Source organism: Protomyctophum parallelum (genome assembly GCF_964188405.1).
Source record: "Protomyctophum parallelum genome assembly, chromosome: 17".
NCBI classification, from domain to species: Eukaryota; Metazoa; Chordata; class Actinopteri; order Myctophiformes; family Myctophidae; genus Protomyctophum; species Protomyctophum parallelum.
Genome location: NC_139719.1, coordinates 31085480 through 31107654, shown reverse-complemented (window position 1 = coordinate 31107654; position 22175 = coordinate 31085480). Strand labels below are relative to the sequence as shown.

Below are 22175 nucleotides of genomic sequence, written 5' to 3'. Positions count from 1 at the left end.
AAAGGGATGTCGACAGAAAAGGCTAAAGGAAGTCAGGGGGTGTTTGGCTCTGGCAGGCTGGGAGGTTGAATTTCTCATCTGCATGACATCAGAGAGTGAAATTATCAGTATGTCAAACCAATCTGTTTTGTACAACTTTATTTCACTCATTTTGTCACCATTCTCCTTTCTCCTTTTTTCAATGCTGGAAATTCTTTAGAAATGCAGCTAAAATCAAAATCAATAGAGAAGTCCTTCATTTGTATTCATCAAATCCAAAAATATGGGTAACTTGTTGATGAGCCATCAAGTTCATACAGGTATACATTTGTAGATAGTTTGGAATAAATGCCGACCATCAACATAAAATCTGTCATAGATGGAGATAAAAGTCTAACAACTGAATGTATCAAAATGGAAAAAGTATTAACTTGGGCTGTTGGGGAAGGTACACTTCTAACAGTTTCTTTACAGCCCATTAGTGATTCAAAAGTTTTTCTGTGCAAAATCCCCAAAAAGGAAATAGATTTGATATTCTTGTAATCTAAAACAAAAAAGCACATTAAAACCATTGTATTTCCCATTTGGTATTAATGACTCTCTGTATTCACAAATCTGGACTGAACTCCGTCTACATTTATAACATCTCCTTTGCACTTGTTGAACCACTTTACACAAGATCACAACGCATCGCATAATTATCTTACGCCGGGGCTCTACTGCAGCCATCGGGCGTCCGTCAGCGTCGCGCCACCGTCAACGCAGGGAATGTTACCTTTTCAATCAATGAAGGGTGCTCCACTGCAGACGGTTGTGTTTGGACGGAGTCACAAAGTCGCCCTGGTTATTTTTTTTATGCCATTCAAACGCAACACGACGCACTCAGTGGAGCCCCGGCATTATAGACTGGTTATTTTGAGCTTGAGTGGGTAGTAGATTTCCAAATTGAAGTGCATTTTGAATAGTTTAGAGACATTACAAAAATGTTTTTGACCAACACACCGTATGGGGTAAAGGCACAAACTTTTTGTTGTTGTTGTTAATGGTCATTGATTGATTTCCCCACACCAAAAGTAAGCTGCATTCATCCATTATACTGAACGCCTACATTTTGTACAACTTGTTTCAAACTATTACAGACAAATAACAAATTTGTTGCATTGAAAGTATATGAAACAAATATATTGAATGTGTGCTGGTCACAAGTATTATAAAGGTAATAAGATTGTATGAGACCCACCTTTTTCCATTTAACTATAACTGTATATCCAGGCTTCTCAATGCACTCTTCCATTCTACATTATATGACCGCAAACAACACTGAGAAGTTAAAATTAAATTAACCCCAACCTATACTATATCAAAATCACAGTTATACTGCTCAATAATACAACCAACCCCCAGACCTGATAATGTTTTGAGCAACACCAGTACTCACATGAATCAAAAGGGGAAGAAAAAACTGAAATGCCATTTGAAATGAGGTTTAGTGCTTGTTCTAGTGATTTGATAACATTTCACCTGTTACAAGGGAACGCATACATTCAGTGATTCTCACTTGCATAAAGAAGTGGAACGGCATTGGACATACCACACAGTGGCCATTTATCTTGATCATCATACTGGCCTGCATATATCTAAATGACGGAGCGGTTGCACAAAGACCTGCCCGGCAGCACTGTTTAATGTTTAATGCAATTTATTTGTGCGAGTTAAGCATTTTCTTTACTCATGACAAAGTTGTAAAAGTCAACAGTATGTATGTCCATAAAATAAGCAAGCAGCACGCGCAGACAATACACTAGTTCTTTCTTTCAATCATGTTATTATTATTATTATATTTTCACAATCTGATACGCCGGCTAGCCGACTTTCTAATGTTTTGATAATTTGCGGGACAGATGTATGCATATGACGGTATAGAGTTTCAAACTAGTGTATTTAAGAAGAAGATGATCAGGTAATAGAATTGTAACAAAATTATTGAAACAAGGAACTAGTGAATTGTTTGCTAGCGTGCTGCTTGTTTATGTTATGGTCTGGACTCTGGATATACGTATACTGTACGACTTTGTCATGAATAATTCAACAAAAATGACTTTTATATAACTTGCACAAATAAATTGTATTAAACAGTGCTGCCGGGCGGGTCTTTGCGCAACCGCTCCGTCATTTAGATATATGCTACTGGCCTACCCCCACATAGAATGATATAAGAGCAAAATGGCCACCATACGATTGTGGTAAATAATAGGGCTGTAACCTGACTGCTGTTCAAAAAAGATTCACAAAATGTCTTACTATCGGTATGTACTTGTAATTAGTCTCAAATGGCAAAAAACCAACAACTGACTTTTATGAAGGCAAAGAGATCTCAAGAGGGGATGGTTCAATTATCAGCCTGTTACAGAAAACAAAGAGACAAGTGCACACTTGTCTTTTGCTATAAATTAAAACATTAATAAAATGAAGTTTCAGTTGAAAATCCTTCATTAGGTAAATCGCAATATACTGAAAACCTCAAGGATTTACTTGGCTGAACTCTTTGGAACTCAATGTCAATATGTTGGAATTTGGGGGGGAGGGGGGGACCAACATGTAGCAGTCTTTTTCACATGTAGCCTAAAGCCCAAGGTTCTCCCAGAGAACCCCAGAAAAATAGAGGCCTGGAAAATAAACGATAAACAGGCAAAAAAAAGGGGGGAAAAAAGCAAGGTGGGGGAAAGAACATCTCACCCAATGTAGATGATACTGTATGTGCTGCAGGTAAGTGTGGTGTTGAAAAGATCAGTGCATCTCATGATGATTAGCCCCCGAAGAGGACAAAGTCTCTGTCTCTGTCTGAGAAGGAAATGTCCCAGGCCAGTGGGGAACGTTGGGTGCACCCTCCAGTCTTCAGATTACAGGAGTATCCCGCGGGACAGCAGTGCTTTAGATCCCCACAGCATGTGGCCTGTCGGAGGAAAAGCAGTTAGAATAGAGCTGGCTAGGACCAGACACAATGCCAAATTGGTTGGAATACTCTTATACATAGAGAAAGACTATAGTCAAGCTTTGGATTCATAGAGACACTGGATGATTGGTACAAGGAGGTAATGACTCTCCTCTGTGATAACATGGAAGGATCTGGGTTCACGAAGATATGGGAACCAGTCTTAGATACAGTAGACCCTTCTAGACTGCGCTTCAATGTACCTTATTGAACGTTAGTGAATAACAAAGACTCTGGTGACCTGTAAAGTACAATCATGTCAAGACTGTGGTGTACCGGTACTTGTTTTGTCTTGCTTTTTTGTATTTCGTTTTTTTGTCTGTGCATTGTAATGTCCGTATTGTGGTTGTTTTCCTATGTTGTGTTTAAAAAAGAAAAATGTGTGGTTCTATATACATTGAATGGCGATTGTTCAGCTGTGAAATTTCAGAGCCTGAATAAAAAAAAAGTTGAAAAAAAAGAAAAAGAATAGAGCTGGCTAACAGTAGCCAGTGCGTTCCGTGATTCTGAATTAGGCTGGAACCCAGGCTAGGCCAGAGTCCTGCACGGGTCCAATTTTCGTAACCCGCACCCGCCCGGCCCGTCAATCATCAGTTCCGCAACCCGCCCGTTAGCCGTGAATTATATAAAACTCAAAACCAGATCCGCCCCGCCCGTCAAAAATTTGACCAGTTACCCGCCGCGTTACCCGTTCGTATCACAGGCACCGATAGTTACAGTATCATTGACTTTATTTCATCCAACACTGCATGTGGTGTGGTGGTGGTGGGCGGCGGCAGTGCGATGCACACGGAACGGAAGACATGTTGACTGAGGCTACTGCTGCTTATTATCACAACATCAAAGTTATATCATCGACCTAAATGGCATAATATATCAACAAGGAGAGGATGATAAAAAAAAGATTAGCCTGATGAGTCAACCGTCTTGATCCAAGGCTGTTTCATCACTCATCAGGCTAATCTTTTTAACTTTATTTACACTTAGACAGAGTGACACATTAGGCCAACATTACCTGGGTTAGCTTTATATCTTGTGTTGAATGTTGGCATTATAATCCCTTGGTGTTTCATCAGCGCGAGCGAACGAAAATATAGGCTACAGTACAGGCTGCAGCCTGGTGATATAAAAATAAACTAAATGCTACGATAAGGAAGCAATGATTTGGCCGTGATGTCACTGCTATGCAACAAGGAAGTAGCACAGGGATTGGGAAGCACAGCAGCAGAAATAGAACGCCATTATGAAGGAATCGGCAGTGATGTGACATCACTGACGATTCCTTGGGCATGTGACGGATGCCCAAGGAAGTGGTTGCTCCACTCAAAAATGATTAAAGGCCAGTGGTTAGGGCAGTAAGGGCACATAACACATGCCTGTCAGTGAGTCCACTCCCCGGTTCGATTCCCGGGCTGGCCAGACCATTATCTGCTCTCCATGTTTTCTGTCTCTCTATACTGTACTGTCAATAAAGTCAGATGAAGTCTATGAAACTAAGATAATTAAACAAAACCGTACAGTACGTTGGGGCACCTGTTCAGCAGGGAACACATTTGGGAGGTATAGCATGTTAACTTACTCAGTGTGTTTATTAGAGGGGAGATGTGATTGTCTACAGTCTACTCTACACCCTCCCCAAACAGTAGGGTTTCACAGTGACTGCCGCTGGCCATTTAGCAGTTAGTTCCGCTTGAGAAACTTCCAGTTATGTACCACAATAGCGATGGCAGTGTTACTCTTAATAAGCCTGTTCTAACCATGGTTAGGTTTTATGGTGAGTCATCTTTGTCTAATTAAAAGTAAAAAGGTCAACGTCCTGTAAGTAGCAGGCTATGGCAGGTAATGTAGCAAAGCCACACTTATGCAACAGCAGCCTGAACCATCACTTATGAATACAGATACTAAAATAATATGTCAAAGCAAAGGGATACACTTCATGTGACCACCACGCTCTGACTGTAGGTGCGCTACCTGACCTGTTCAAAACATATAAATAATATCGGTTCAAAATATTTATTGCATTTTTGAACAGGGACAAACGTTTCGGCTATCCAGCCTTCATCAGTGTCGAAGGCTGATGATGGCTGGATAGCCGAAACGTTTGTCCCTGTTCAAAAATGCAAAGCAAAGGGATAGAAATTGTACTTTTACTAAATTGTGTTCAGAACATGTTTTTGAATAGTCCTGTGTAAAGAGATTTGAATCAAATAATGTGTTTTTGAGTGCCTTGGACATCCAAACATTCAAGTCACTGTTCAAATATCCATACTGAAAAAAATTAAATACATGCAAATATCATGCCAGGCAGGCAGCACATGCTCAAACACACCTTACCCCCACCACACGTTCTGAATGACAAGAGGCAACACAACATAAAGCACTGAATAGCAGTGGCAGAAATGCAGAGATGGCTACAGTACTGGCTGTAGCAGCATAGAGCACTGTCTCAAAGCATGTCACACAATGTTCTATATTAGGAACATTAGCTGCATTCCTTTTACAGGGACAGAGACTATCGAGGATTAAATAAACAAGCCATTGAATATCATCATCTCATCTATTTTTCACAAGAACACAAGCACATTATTTCAGGTGATCGTGAAAAAACGTATAAAGTTGAAATGTGGAGATACAAGGTTTCTGCCCAATAGGAAAGAAATTCACGAGCTATACCTTGGGGGAGGGGCAGCATGCCCACTGTGCGGCTGAGGTCCTGCAGCATGTCTCTTGCAGAGAGCAGCGGAAGCTCCCCGTGTCATCACATGGTACGTCCCGTTTGTCTGTAGCGGTGTCTCTCTGTTCGGGATCGTCCACTCTGGTCAGGGGGACCGCGTGGATGACCAGGCCGTCGGCCGCCTTTTCACAGGTTCCCGTCTCCATGTTGCACGTGTAGCTCTGAGGGCAGCAGTGTTCGTGGTCGGCACAGCACACAGCCTGCGGCAGGGAAGAGAGCCAAAGAGTGTTACTACAGTATGCTCAGTATGGAATTTTAGAAACCTTTTCAAGCTCGGGAGCCCCGAATTATGGGTAAAAAGGAATTTTTAAGATTAAAAAAAAGAAAAGCTGATCTACAAGCTGTCATGTGAGCCCGTAGAGCGGTTATAGCCGATGTACATAGGCTTTAAGTGGTTAAACTGAATTAGTTTCACACATTTCGCTGGGGACCCCCTGGAATCCGCTCAAGGACAGCAGGGACCCCACTTTGAGGACCACTGATTTAGAGAATATATTTCCTTGGCTCTATTTTCAGAGGCATCTAGAGATTTTGAGGGGCATGTTGAGTCTGTAATGCAGTTCCAAATGATGTTGCCTTATGAAAAGAACACATCCACAGCTACATTATGAGGGAGAACAGTTTTATGGTAGAGATCTATCACTTAACAGTAAAACAGGCTGTGTGGGTGTGTGCGTGTGTGTCAGCCCTTGCTGCAGAAAAGCATCAGGAAAATGTGATTGCTGAATGTCATTTGCACACTAACAGAATGTTAAGAGCTACTGTATTTATTCACAAAAATTGGCAAATGTGCACTTGCGCATGAACAAAGACCATGTGCAATTCCTGTCTGTTATGATGAGAGGATATTTGTGTTAAGGAACCTAATTTTGTTCATCATCTTATTTGTCCAAAGCACCAGTGCCGTTTTTATTTCTAGCAACATCTCAAACAACATATCAATTTGTTCAATTGGCTAAAACACATTTGAAAAACATCCAATTGCTGTATTTTTATTTTATTTCTGATAGATACACAGTGCATGAGAAGAGCAAAATGGCAAGTGTGCAAATTGGGAGGTCAGCAGAAAATCAATAGCACAGCGTCAGTAAACCCGTGACCTAAGTCTACCAAATCACCCACCTTGACTAGAGGACAACAGCCCCAGTCTCCTGTGTTCAGCTTACAGCAGGTTGTCCCTGAGGCACAGCTGGTCTCGTCGTCACATTTGATGTCTCCAAGCGTGGCACTGGCGGGCATGGTCAGGGCAGCCTGCTTGGTAAACCAGGGGATGACACGATGACCCTTTGCGCAAGAAGAGTGTTTGGTGTTGCAGGTATAACCGCTGGGACAGCAGTGATCTCCATCAGTACAGCAGACCGCCTGGGTGGGAGCACGGGGAAAGTAGTGTTTTAGTGCAGCGCTCCTCAAACCTATTCATGTCAAGGACCCCCAAATTGTATTGCATTTGGCCGCAGACCCCCATACAACATTTGTGTTGTTTAAATGTTGCAAATGTTTTCTTTTTAAATTGCAGAACTACAGGCTCATTGTAGATCGTGTAGGTCTTGTAGGGATGTCTTGTGCACAAGGCTGTCAGTGTACACCAAGATGAGACCTCTGTGCCCTCACCTTCCTCAGAGGACAACAGCCCCACTTGGAGGCTTTGTGCATGAAGCAGCATGTGGTGTCCCTGGGGCAGCTGACGTGGGGATCACACATGTTGGAGTGGGATGCCCTGCCGATGGACTGGGCAGGCGTCCTCTGCATGGCAGGCATCTTTTTGAACCAGGGGAGGCTGAGCCCACTGGGCTTGTCGCAAGTCTGCTCGGCCACGTTGCACTTGTAGCCTTCGGGGCAGCAGTGCTGGTGGTCTTTACAGCAGACAGCCTGTGAGGGGGAAGGGGATTATAGTCTGATCAGCCTGAAGCTGGCCAGAGCATAGATTGTGGTAGCCAGTGACTTCATGACTCTGGGTGGTTCAGTTACGTGCAAGACTGTTCCTTCAGTTTCTCTGATCTAAAAACCTTGCCATGTTACAGTATGTCACATGGACAAGATAATATCTCTGTTATCGTGACACAACGTGCAATCAAATTTCATTCACTTAAATCAAATTCCGAAAATGTTTTTCCATTCAAATAAATGTGTGCTCTCGCACACGCACACGCGCACGCGCACACACACACACACACACACACACACACACACACACACACACACACACACACACACACACACACACACACACACACACACACACACACACACACACACAGGGAGATACTGACTTGAGGTAGGGGACAGCACGCCCACTGGCCAGAGTTCTGCTTGCAGCAGCTGGTACCGCCCGGACACATGGTCTGCTGGTCACACTTCTCAGCGTGTCGCTGTATCATGGTCATGGCAGACACCTTCACAACCCAGGGCAGGGAGGACGGCAGGTCCAAGGCGTCGTCACAGGTCGAGGCTTCCAGGTTACAAACAGTGTCCTGGGGGCAGCAGTGGATGTGATCATCGCAGCATACGGCCTATTGGTGGTGGGGTGGCAAGAAATTTGACTTGGATCAGTGGGCTGCAACTATTGATTATTTTCTTCAGTTATTCATCGATAATTGGGAGTGGACTGAAGCCTGTAGAAGAATAATAACTAGAAAATACTGTTCCTGAAGAAACAGTGTGGGCTCGAGTGGCTCTCTTCTCGATGATGATGATTGCGAACGCAGTGAGCCACTTACTATGACAGCAAGGGCTGAATGTCTGTGTGTGTGTGTGTGTGTGTGTCACGCTGTTACACCACCCGCCCGCCACCAGAGGGCGCAGCTGTAGCACACACACACACACACACACACACACACACACACAGGGCGCAGCTGTAGCACACACACACACACACACACAACCACACACACATGAGCTGCGTTCGCTTCCCGCGTTTGCGCGTCTTACTTGTGTATTAACCTTCATGGCGTCACAGCCCCCCTCCCTCTGTCTACCTATTGGTTGACTCGCATGACGTCATAGGGGGCGGACTATAAAACTGGGCTAAAAAGTGAATAAAGAGTGACAATTGACCCACATGACGTCACAGCACAGCAGCCAATGAAAACTGTGTAACACCCCTCCCTGTCTTCCTATTGGTTGACCCACATGACGTCACAGCATTAGCCGCTGTAGAGTTACAGTCAGGTCCGGAAATATTTGGACAGTGACACAATTTTCATAATTTTGGCCCTGTACGGTACCACAATGGATTTGAAATGAAACACTTGAGATGCAATTGAAGTGCAGAATTCCAGCTTTAATTTGAGGGTATTTACAACAAAATTGAAAGAAGGGTTTAGGAATTGCAACAATTTTCAAACATAATCCCCTCATTTTAAAGGACCTTAAGTAATTGGACAAATGAATATAATCATAAACAAAATGTTCATTCTTAATACTTTGTTGAAAAGCCTTTGCAGGCGATGACTGCCTGAAGTCTAGAACCCATGGACATCACCAAACGCTGGGTTTCCTCCTTTTTGATGCTTTCCCAGGCCTTGACTGCAGCTGTCTTCAGTTGTTGTTTGTTTGCAGGTCTTTCTGCCTTAAGTTTTCTCTTAAGCAAGTGGAATGCATTCTCGATCGGATTCAGATCAGGTGATTGACTCGGCCATTGTAGAATTTTCCATTTCTTTGCCTTGTAAAACTGCTGGGAAGCTTTCGCAGTATGTTTTGGGTCATTGTCCATCTGTATGGTGAAGCGCCGTCCAATCAACTTTGCTGAATTTGGCTGAATCTGAGCAGACAGAATGTTCCTATAGACTTCAGAATTCATGAGGCTGCTTCCGTCTGCTGTCACATCATCAATAAACACTAGTGACCCAGTGCCATTGGAAGCCATGCATGCCCATGCCATCACATTGCCTCCACTATGTTTTACAGATGATGTGGTGTGCTTCGGATCATGAGCCGTTCCAAGCCTTCTCCATACTTTTCTCTTCCCATCATTCTGGAACAGCATTCTTTGGACAGATGAAACTAAGATCAACCTGTACCAGAATGATGGGAAGAGAAAAGTGTGGAGAAGGCTTGGAACGGCTCATGATCCGAAGCACACCACATCATCTGTAAAACATGGTGGAGGCAATGTGATGGCATGGGCATGCATGGCTTCCAATGGCACTGGGTCACTAGTGTTTATTGATGATGTGACAGCAGACGGAAGCAGCCTCATGAATTCTGAAGTCTATAGGAACATTCTGTCTGCTCAGATTCAGCCAAATTCAGCAAAGTTGATTGGACGGCGCTTCACCATACAGATGGACAATGACCCAAAACATACTGCGAAAGCTTCCCAGCAGTTTTACAAGGCAAAGAAATGGAAAATTCTACAATGGCCGAGTCAATCACCTGATCTGAATCCGATCGAGAATGCATTCCACTTGCTTAAGAGAAAACTTAAGGCAGAAAGACCTGCAAACAAACAACAACTGAAGACAGCTGCAGTCAAGGCCTGGGAAAGCATCAAAAAGGAGGAAACCCAGCGTTTGGTGATGTCCATGGGTTCTAGACTTCAGGCAGTCATCGCCTGCAAAGGCTTTTCAACAAAGTATTAAGAATGAACATTTTGTTTATGATTATATTCATTTGTCCAATTACTTAAGGTCCTTTAAAATGAGGGGATTATGTTTGAAAATTGTTGCAATTCCTAAACCCTTCTTTCAATTTTGTTGTAAATACCCTCAAATTAAAGCTGGAATTCTGCACTTCAATTGCATCTCGAGTGTTTCATTTCAAATCCATTGTGGTACCGTACAGGGCCAAAATTATGAAAATTGTGTCACTGTCCAAATATTTCCGGACCTGACTGTATACTGTGGCGTTGCCACAGGCCGTTGCAGAGTTTTGATTCTGATTCTGACTCGGGCAGCCAATCATAACTAGGTCCTCAAAGCCAACCCGAGAGAAAATAGGCCAGGCTTCACCTGGCAAAAATGACATCTGAAAAAGCAGCCTTATTTTCCTCACAGTCCGAGTGGTTCCTGGCATCAGAAGTGTCCTCGACTAAGTCACTGAACTCCTGGCAAATCTGGGTTATTAAGACCCGTGTTGCATGTGATATCATAGCTTCACTCTAATTTAAATAAAGTTTGTTTGACTTGCATGAGCAAAATGTATTTCTATTTTGTAGACACACAGAAGTCATGAGCTCTCTTAAAAACATATAGAATAGCCCAAACAGCAACGGAATTTCATCTTCAGGATCTACATTCTAATATGTTATATTGTAAGTCTATTACCCATTACCTTTGAAAGACCACAAAGCGGTTACCCGTGTGGTCTGAAGCAGTACTGGATGTCCTACTGACCTTGTGCAAAGGACAACAGGCCCATTCTCCAGTGGGGGTCTGGCAGCAGGTGGATTTTCCCGGGCAGTAGGTGGTGTTGTCACACTTGTTTTTCTCTGGTTCTGTTGCTGTGGGGAAGGTGGGGACCTTGCTGTGCCAGGGCTCCACGCTGTTGCCTGAGTCACACGTGGAGGCTGGCAGGTTGCAGACGGTACCATGGGGGCAGCAGTGTAGTTGATCTTCACAACACACTGCCTATAGGAAGGAGATTTCATAATAGTGTACCATCCAGACAAATCTAGCCAATGGTCCATAATACACAACAAACTTGTAAATATCAGATGTGCCTTCTGTTTAGACGGTAGTCTCGCGTAGCCAGACAACTATTCCACAATCTCTGAATGCTAGTATATAGTCTGGAACTACACCTTTCGAAATCCAAATAATCTGTTTGTCATTTCCATTCACATATCAATGTCTTTAGAAAGAATATCTTTATTTCCATTTCTGCTAAGCAGCATTTTTATTTATATTAGGATAAATGTGCACGTCTGTAAAGACGAAACAGAAGTGGGAAGGAGGCTCCACTTCCACTTTAAATATTTTACTCATGATAGAGCTTCCATTGCTCCATACTGTATGACGGAAGCATTTGAAAATTGCGAGAGGCAACAGTCTGGCGATGCGAGACTATTTAGACGGCAACAGCGTTATCGGGGATAATAAATAAGTAGTAAGCCTTGCCGAGCCATGAGGCCCAAAGGACAGGAGCCAATCTCTCTCAATTTCTGTACCATGAGGCAGCTTGATGTACAAGTACACCCCCTGGACATGATGCTAGTATGTCGCAGGGACCCCAATCCAACCCTTGATGCCGAGTGCCAAGCAGGGAGGCATTGGGTCCCATTTTTCTAAGTCTTTGATATGAGCCGGGCGATGATCGAAGCCCAACCTCCCAGTCTCAGGCCACTGAGCTGGTCGTTATCGGGGATAACAGAGTGGAAATCTTTGACAACACTCTGCCTGGCGTCTCCATGTAAACGAGCAAAACGATGAATCCGCAAAACGTGTGACATCATGACTCAAGTCGCGTCGGCTCATATCGCTTATGTTTATTACATTGGTGCAGAGCCCTAGGCCAAGAATAAAAAGTGAAATACTTATAATACAAACATAACTTAAACAAGCAAGGAGTATTTTTTTATTCTTGCCTCATCTTAAAAGGTGTAAATATTACAAGAAACTAATGGGTGCAACAATCTGCATGTTGTAGGAGTATGATCTGTTTTCAAAGTGTACATGGGGATGCATTTTTTTAAGATGTTATTGATAGAACAGAAATGGGGAGAGAGAGAGAGCTGTTGGGATCGGGACTGGAACTACACTGAGCCTAGGTACCTGAACTGCCAGGCCAGCAGTCCAGGTCATAGGGATGCAGTTTAATGCCATGTGACAATATACCTTTCAAAGCAAAGAAAGCTAAATGCTACACAATTCACTTGCTATATGATTTATTCTTCAAAACCTGACTTTGGATTTGATTTATGGCCAAGTGGATTGAATTAGGAAGCAGTCAGAAAAGGCAAAACATTAGATTCTATGATCACACACACACACACGCGCGCGCTCGCACACACCTACCTCAGGCAGAGGACAACACACCCATGTTCCCTGGGCTGTTTTACAGCATGTACTCTCGTCAGCGCAGGCTACTGAAGCATTACAGGGCACTTCACGGACTGAGAGATGAAAACAGTAAATCGTGAGCTCAAGGTGAATTCCGATCGATTTGACAATGTATAATCTGCGTAGGACAGTCCAAATCAATATTATTGAACACAGCATTCGACCGTGGCGCGTCGTGATCTTATAGATCTGCTATTTACACTGTTGTTGAAAATGTTTAAAAGGGTATGAAGATCTTTCCAAAAATTCATAATTCATGCAAATGAATGGAAACGATTCTGACAATTACGAAAAAGTTATTGCGATTATCTCAAATAATTACAATCAGGCGCTTATTATGTAATAATTGTGACTACCTGTGCTCTGAGTCTGTACAGCAGTGGGTGCCGTCTCAATGGGTTCTGTCTCAGCGAGTGCCGTCTCAGCGGGTGCTGTCACCGGGCCGGTGATGATCTTAGTGGCTGTGATGGTCTTTAACAGGACCGAAACACAGGTACTGTGGACCAGGTCACACTGGGTGTCAGCTGGACAGCAGTGTAGGAGGTCCGAACAGCACACCGCCTGTACAAAATGAAATGGGACGAAAAACCAATATAACCACTTCTGCAATGTGATACATTATATAACAGTTTGTTCAGGTAGGGCTACTACTGTTTGACAAAAGATATTGCACGAAGCTAAACGCAACATTTCTTATAAAGTTAAGATATAACGAAACAGGCTGGCGGGGGGAACGGGAGGCAGGGAAGGGCTGGCCGTGAATGAGTTAACATGATTTCCATTGTTATAATTCAACGGTATAATGAGAACAATTCAATTCAGTTATCTCCTATCTATTTACTGTATCTGTTGCTTCCCCTTTCAATATGACAATGGAAATATTGACGTGTGGTCCATAAATATTGCGATGCCACCTTGAAATCATCCTAGCTCTAGTTGGAACAAAATAAATAGTGCAATGGAAGGCAGTGATTAAAAACGGAAATGGTATTGTTGAGTTTTTGGAATAGCTTCCCCATGGCACTGTTCCAATCCATACAGCCCAACATGAAGAAAGAATAGATGGATCTGAAGACAGGTGCACATGGCTTGTGTGTCTGAGTGGGAAAGGAAAATCAATTTCACTGATGTGACATCTACTATGGCTGAACAATGACTCATATGCTTCAGTCACTGGGCTGACATTCTCATCTAGAGTGACTGACAGTAAGTCGAGGATTCAGTGTCTTGCTCAAGGACTTTTGACCAAATTAACTCTGCATCGATATATTTCGAAGATGTTGTATTGCGATAATATATCTTTGTTAAATTTCAGATCTACAAGCTCAGAATGCAATTAAAAAAAAATCTTTGGGGAAAAATATACAATACAATGCAATATACTTTTTAACCACTTTACTCTTTTCAAATAGCCTTATTTGAAAAGAGCCGATCTACATGCTCACCTCGTAGATCTGCTATTTAACCAGACCTTGCAGATGCCAATTACTGGTACTTGTTAAATCTACCCTTGTAGATCTGCCATTTGCTTGCGAGATCTACAGCTTGTAGATCTGCTATTTTCTTTAAACAAATTTGGAATGTGTTTGAAACATTTCTGAGTGGTGCACACCGCTCTGATAACTGTCCGTCTGTCCGTCCCACCCACCCGCCGGGTGTGATTTTTCAAATGCAGACTAGGCTAGGTGTGTGTGTGGGGGGGTCCCTGACACACCAAACAACAACAAATATAAATAAAGCTTGATTTGACAAAAACGGATAGGGGTCCGTGGCCAGATACATAATTTGATGGTCCTTGAGCAGGGGACCACTCAGCTACAGGTACTCACGTCGGGCATGGGGCAGCAGCCGTAGGTGCCATTGGCCGTCAGACAGCATGTGGTTTCATCGGGGCACGTCGACAGCTTGTCTGGACAGACCACTGACAGTGACGAGAAACCAGCAGGGCAAGAGTTCAAGTGTTATTACTTTAGACAAGGAGAGAACAGTGGCACGCAATCTCATAAATAGATGATAAATTAACTTGCTGCTACAGGGCTGGGCGGCGTAACGAATGAACAAGGCTACATTCAGTATTGAGCTCCAGAAAACACTGAAATTCCAATTCCAAAAATAACTCGTACAGTAGTTGAGAGGAAATGTGATAATATGGAGACATAGAATATCGACATTGGTCTTAATATGGTGACATTGCACCCAGGTCTACTGCTAAAAGCGCTAATGATCTCACCGTCATTTGGCAGAGCAGGGAACTTCTTGGTCAGAGGGACCCGAGTGTCACCAGATTTGCACATCTCATGCTCCAGGTCACATGTTGTGTTACCAGGGCAACAGTGCAGATGGTCACTACAACACACAGCCTGTTTGGATTTGAGAGAACACACGCACGCACGCACGCACACACGCACACACGCGCACGCGCACGCGCACACACACACACACACACACACACACACACACACACACACACACACGCTCTCTTTGTGGTAAATCTGTGGGTTTAGTGTGTTTTACACAGCTCAGAATGTTTACGTACAATTCCAAAAATTAAGTAGAAGATGTATAAACCGGGGTGGCACAGAGGTAAAGTACCTGCCCTGATAGAGCAGATCATATAATTTATTCACTGGTAGATCTAAATGTCAGAGGTCCTTTGACAAATGACTGTGAGATTCCCACAACCCTCTACCATATTGCCCAATTCTGTGGAAAACGACAGCACAGAACTGCCAAAACTGTGAAATTGGCGGAATTTGTACGAAAGTAAGGGGTCTTCGCCCCGAGGAGAAGTGTGGGGCATACAGTTACCCTTGCTCCTCAAACGGTTCATCCTGCAAGCTACCCATTAGAGCAGGGGTTCTCAAACTGGGGGTCACCAAATAACTTTGGGGGGTCCCCAGATTATTAAAAAACTAAAATCACACCCGCTAATATATTAAAGTCTAACTCTAACTTGATTAGGTGATGTAATGGTGATGTAAAACAAACGGTGCCAACACAAACATTAAATTCTCTTTATTGTTAATGGCATTTAATGTTTGTGTTAGGGACAAGATGACGTACATTTTCCCTTCATTGTCAATGGCGTTTTTAAAACAAACATTGAACTAAAAACAAACATTAAACCTGTATATAGGAGGGGCTAGCGCCCCCCTCAAAAACAAAAACTAAATTATTATTTTTTTTGCAACTGAATGGCTGGAAAATGGTCAAATGGCGAGACATGGTCAAAGCATTTCCGGGCGTCCCCAGCCAAAAACGTTGAGAACCCCCTGCATTAGACTATGATATATCTTGTGTGCAAAGCTAACATTTTGGGCTGAGAGTGATGCTATAAGAAAGACTGTGGGGTCACTGAAATGAGAGCCTGAATGTGCTCAGTATCTTTCATGGCAATGAATCTAGCCATTAGATTGTTATATACTGCATCTTGTGTGCAATTGGAAATTCAATGGTCGTGTAAGATGAAAGGTCAGGGGGTCAACAAAATGAGGGGGGGGGGTCATCTGGGGAGCATGAACAGCAAAGCATATTCCATGGTAATCATGTACTGCACTAGTGCCTACAGTATGTACTAGAGGAGTGTATCACAAGACTGAACAGCAGTCATAGGGTGTAACGTAGCATCTAGTTCCTGATAACCATTTACTTGTATACTTACTGGATTGCATTATTGTGAATATCTATGTTGCAAAAGTTTATAAATTTGCTAGTGAAGAGATATTCCCTCAATGGAAGTGGGATAAACTACGCTTTATAGTGCTATTGCTTACCATCAAAGTAAGCAATAGCACTATAAAGCGTAGTTTATCCCACTTCAATGCTTTACAATTATTAGTGTAATGTGAAGACAGTTACCTTTTCATTACAACACACATTACAATGTGCAATATAAATTATAAAATGTTTATCAGAAACTAATCCCACCTTTCTTTTTATCTTGTTTTGCAATGCATTACTTATCTAACAAGTGTGACAAAACTAGGCCAGTGTGTCAATGTTCAAGTTTTATCAGATTAAGCTTGAAGTACTTTTGGAATTGAAACACAAGCCTCCTCCAATGACCATTGGTAATGATAATACGTAAGTCTTAAATGCCACGTCTTAATATCGCACAAATGACAGGTTACAAAATTTATCCAAAAGAAAGAAAATGAATGCATGGTCAGGGACCACATGCAATACCTTCACGGACCACCAATGCTCCACAGCTCACCAGTTAAAAAACCCTGCTCTAGATGAACTGAGGACAGGTACTGTATGTGTATGTGGGATACATTGTATTTTTTATTACAGAAATGAAGGGAGCCATGCATACCTCTTCATAGGGGCAGCAGCCATAGTCACCACTGGTCAGTAGGCAGCAGGTTGTACCAGCTGGACAACTGCTCTTACCACCAGGACAAGTCGCAGCTGCCATAAGAAAGAATACAAAGTTATTAAGGTGATATCACAAAATAGAACAATAGACTTCAGTGGCACCTTAATTCGTCTTTCTCACTTTGCTTTTTCAAGAGGTTCTATGGCTTGAGACATAATACCATGGTTTGACTCTCTAGTAAGAACAATATTAACTTAAGCTAAATAAACACACACACACACACACACACACACACACACACACACACACACACACACACACACACACACACACACACACACACACACACACACACACACACACACACACACACACACACACACACACACACACACACACACACACACACACACACACACACACACACACACACACACACACACACACACACACACACACACACACCTGGAGACTTATTCTCCCGCTTTCTAGCAGGCAATTTCTCCAACATGGGGAAGGACTCCAGCGGGGACACACACTTTGAGTGGATCAGGTCACACTTTGTTCCCTCTGGGCAGCAGTGTTGCTTATCCTCACAGCACACCGCCTATGGAGGGGAGGATCAGTTCTTGGTCACTTAGGATTCCCTTAAATAGTAGCAGCTTTTTACACCAGATAATGGTAGACTTGGAGATGTGTACAACAATCAGTTGTTATTCTGTTATTGATTAATCGAATAACCATGATGCAGGGGGGGGGGGGGATCTTTTCTTTTACATACATCAATGAATCAAAATTGAGTTCAGTACATGCTCACAACATGGTACATTGTGAGGTTGTACAGCTATTTTCACTATTTTGGAAAATGAATTACTTATTATATATACACAGTATATATTTTTTATTCATAACTGATTCAATCGATTAGTTAAGTTAGTTCAATTCACAGTTGCACCCCTACTTGCATGTACTAGTACCTGCCAAGATGAACACCATTTCTGAATGCAAAGTGTATTGTACGATAGGTGTGTGAGAGAGTTGCAATCATGGATACCACCTTGGCCAGCGGACAGCAGCCCCAGGATCCATCAGGAAGCTGGCAGCAGGTGGTGTCGTCCGGACATTCCGACGATTGGTCCGGACAAATGACTGCCTTCACTCCCTCCTGGAGGACAAGCCACCATAACCCATGCATACCAATGACAGGAACACACGTGCAATGGACTAGCAGTTAGATTAGAAAATGACAGCAGTATTTAGTGCTGAAAAACCTCTTCTATTAGGATGTAAATGGGAGAATAAACTCTCAATTATACCATGCCGTTGTTATTTTCTTCTATAGCTCATGATGCAAGTATTTGCAAGCTTGTAATCAATTTCTGAAATGTCTAAACAGACCTCGACGCTGACACTCCGATACACCACTGTTCTATTTTCCAGGCGTTGCCGTGCGGCAACGCATGTGCCACGTTGCTGCGCACCTGGTGTGTGTTGGGCTTTAGACTGTGTCAGGCATGTGCTTATTCATTGCATTTTGGTTCATCTTTTCATCTAGCTGAGTGCACCTGTAAAATGAGATCTTGGTTTCAGATCGGAAGTCCGTTGTGACTTTTTTGTTAAAGTAGTCAGCATTAGTGGAGGGCCTGAAGGCTGATCGAATTTCCAAAGATTGCCATGCTCCGAGGAAAAAGGCACATAAGCAGGTAATGCCAGCCAAACGTAACAAATGCCTTGATGATTTTACATTTTACTGCAGGTGATGAAAGCATTGAGGCGTATTAACTCTACATAATGCTATTAACGTAAAGGTTGATGTGAGAACCAGCAGATTGCTGCCAAAACCTCAATTATAATTGACTTCAGCGCATAGGTCAAACTGAGTGCTGAGTAGACAAAAGTGAAGTAAAATGGAATATGTATCTGTCTGAAGTACAACAAGTTCTGTAGGTGAACTAGTCTCTACAAAGTGCAGCTGGAATTACTGTACCTGCAGTGGTAGTATGGCCTGCTGGGCAGGAAGTCTCCTCAGCCAGGGCAGGGAGACTGTCTTGTTGACACACTTCGAGTGGACCAAATCACACTCCGTCCCCTCATAGCAACAGTGGAGGTGGTCTGAGCAACACTCAGCCTACATAGGGCATTGGACAGGATTAAAACATTGCATATTATATTCAACTATTATGTAATATTGATTACAGGCCACAATTTGGCTACAACATGACAGATGGCATACCAACACTAGAATGAATAAACCATTAGACTACAACAAGAACAACATGACAACATTGCAAGAGAATGTTACAAAACAGGAAACAGCCCGGCTGACTCAGTGAGTGGCTTCGCTTGTATTTCAAACAGACTGTTTTGTGAGATAACCTACTGAGTGAGATAACCTACTGAGTTTCACCACAGTTATCCAGATACTGTCTGTCTGTGAGTCAGCGTGTGTACGTGTGTCATTTAGATAGCATACACTACAGTATGTTTAGCTTAGCTAAGTATTTTCTTTGTTTGCGCCCTGTTGTTTATTGATTAAGGCCTCTTTTAGATGGAGACGGTCTCCAGATAAAACGGCAAAGTCCCGTTGTGTTCTCATTTTTTATTGACCCTTTACACGAGAACGCACACTTTATGAAAATGCTATAATGTTGCTAGGTGGCGGTAACGGGCTGCCAAATAGAGCAGTCACCCACATACAAGAAGAAGAACCAGGTAGCTCCCCCTTCACGCAACGCAACCCTATCTGGGTTTTGAATAACGCTTCCAGACCACAACGGGGTTGTGGCCGTCGCTCGCTGCCTGCTTTCTACTAACGCATCGAGGGACACACAGGCTGATAGGCAGCCCAGATCATGCAGGCAGAGCGAGCCGCGGGATGGTTATAACATCATCATCATCACCATCATCAAGGCGGCAAGTATTTCACAACGGGTAATGGCTAGTATTTTATAATACATTAGGCTACATAAACGCTGCTGCCGCCTATCACAAGGCATTTTATTTACATCATGGTTTTACATTCCCCATCGCTGATGAGTGGTGCTTTGTAGGCGAGGAGGGAGGCTTGTTCATTGTAGGAACTCCATTATATCATATATGGCTCTGCATCAATGTAATAAACATATGCGTTGTGAGCCAAAATGAGCCATGATGTCATAAGTTTTGTGGATTCACCGTTTTGCCCGTTTACATGGAGAAGGGAGGAAACCGCCTTAGGGGGATTTTAGATCGCTTCATATAAGAACTGTGTGTTGAAAAATAAACCGATCATCTCGGCCTTTCGGGGGTCGGGGGCCGGGGTGATCGGATTATTTTTCAAACGCAGTTCTTATATGAAGAGATCTAAAATCCCCCTATGGGGATTATAATGCAAATAAAAAATACATGAACCTGGGGACTGATGCCCTCTACCGACAGTGATGTCAGGACTTCGGTGCTCTATTGATGATGGAAACCATGACATCATGGAGACTTTGAAATACTAAAATATTTAAAAACGCATATTACCCACACAAATAACCCAGGAAAGTGTTTGTCGTCTCCCACACATCATTAAAATAAGATCTGGTTGCCAAAAGGGATGAAGTGTCCCTTTAACAACAGGTATCAATTGCATCTCTAGAGCCAAATAGTATATACCAATTAAACATTTTGGTTATTACAGCACAATATTTTGGACATTAACAACTTCGATGCAAATTCTATACTGTATCCTGAGTTGCACATTCCAGGCGAAATGAATACTGTACTTTGATTTGCATCATTGGATATTCTGCTAAAGAAAGACTCACATTTGGTAGGGGACAGCATCCATATCCTCCATCGGGCGAGTTGCAGCAGGTGTTCCCGTCCTCACACGTGCCACCATCAGGACAGAGCAGAGCTGTGCTCAGGCCTACTACAGCCAGACACAGGAGCCCGAGCTGCCCGACCTGAAGGGTCTGATGAGGCAAGAAACATTAGCCAGTAGCCGCCATAACTGTGGTTTTGTGGTAAGAGGAGACTATGTGATGTATGGGAAAATAAAATGAATCATATCTTATCTAACTGGATTGTGAGTGTAAACCCCTCCCATTGTTGAAGTTGCTGGAGAATTTGACCTGCAGGTCCCCTAGCATTGCAGCCGACACACTGTTAGCCACAATAAAGAAATCCATGCTTTTACTATGAGGTTCATGTCCCCTTTAAACTATGCATAGCACTCTAGCCTTGGACATTTTTATATCAATGTGTCAAATACATACTGTTCCTAACAATGCATGTGTCAAAATGAGTCAGTTGTTATGTTCTATCAAGCCTTTAGTTCCTATGTAGTGTATCTAGCAGTTAAAAAATATCCTAATAAAATAAAAACTAAATAAAATTAATGAACATAAAAGGCAATCTGTACACACACACAAACACCCCAGAGCCCTCTGACCAATTGCAGTTTTCCCCATATTACATGCTGCAAGGAAATCTATTCTGCACAGAATTGAGGCATCATAATTCATATTCTGCGAGGTGAATAGGACCTGTGACCCACATACAGCATAACAGCTTTTCTTACCATTGTGAGATGTGCAGGTGGAGACGGGGAAATGGAATTCAACTGTTATTCACCAACAGACAGCTGCAATGCATGCCCCCTGTGAAGCCTGAACAGGGTACAGGAAAACAACTTACAATAAACTTTCAGTACAGTATCTCTACTGTAATCAAATTAGAAGTGATCACAAGACACTCTAACTGGAGGTATTTTGATATACTATACTTTTAGACATTCATTCATATACCCTGTAATTTGTAAAGGCAAACAAAATGCATAGGCTAGGCGGCTAATAATAATGCTAACTAACCGGGGCTTAAGTGACAAATAGCGTCAAAACATGGTCTAAAAAACACGACCATGTACCACCCTTACTTACCTCGTTCAGTACATCAGCTCGAAATAGCACATATATGTTGTGTCAACTGTTTCCTTGCTTTAAATATGTAACATATAGAATATATCCAGCAGTAAAAGCAATAATGCTTAACCTACATCAGCACACTGACTGGCAGTTTTCTCCACACAACACAATTGAGTAATCACATGACATGCTTCATCGTCATGTGACTCTGTGGATGGGACGCTAGCTCTAGCCTATGGTTCTCATAGCCTGGAAGGAC

The 22175-nt window shown here is 42.8% G+C and overlaps 1 protein-coding gene across 2 annotated transcripts; it reads right to left on the bottom strand.

Annotated features, from left to right (window-relative positions):
• Positions 1-121: 121 nt before the first annotated feature.
• Positions 122-22072, bottom strand: grnb (granulin b). Of its 2 annotated transcripts, XM_083787217.1 has the most exons (17): positions 21932-22072; positions 21574-21661; positions 20816-20965; positions 19012-19152; positions 18082-18189; positions 17490-17631; positions 17022-17116; positions 14934-15063; positions 14533-14624; positions 13060-13264; positions 12659-12756; positions 11039-11272; positions 7976-8215; positions 7317-7574; positions 6828-7067; positions 5645-5905; positions 122-2932 (listed from the first exon to the last, which is right to left on the bottom strand). In XM_083787217.1, exons 2-17 carry the CDS (start codon positions 21574-21576, stop codon positions 2786-2788), a joined length of 2544 nt encoding a protein of 847 aa, XP_083643343.1. In that variant the 5' UTR covers positions 21577-21661; positions 21932-22072; the 3' UTR covers positions 122-2785. The 2 variants fall into 2 exon arrangements, with proteins under 2 accessions (XP_083643343.1, XP_083643344.1); XM_083787218.1 differs by lacking the exon at positions 18082-18189.
• Between the last annotated feature and the right edge of the window lie 103 nt (positions 22073-22175).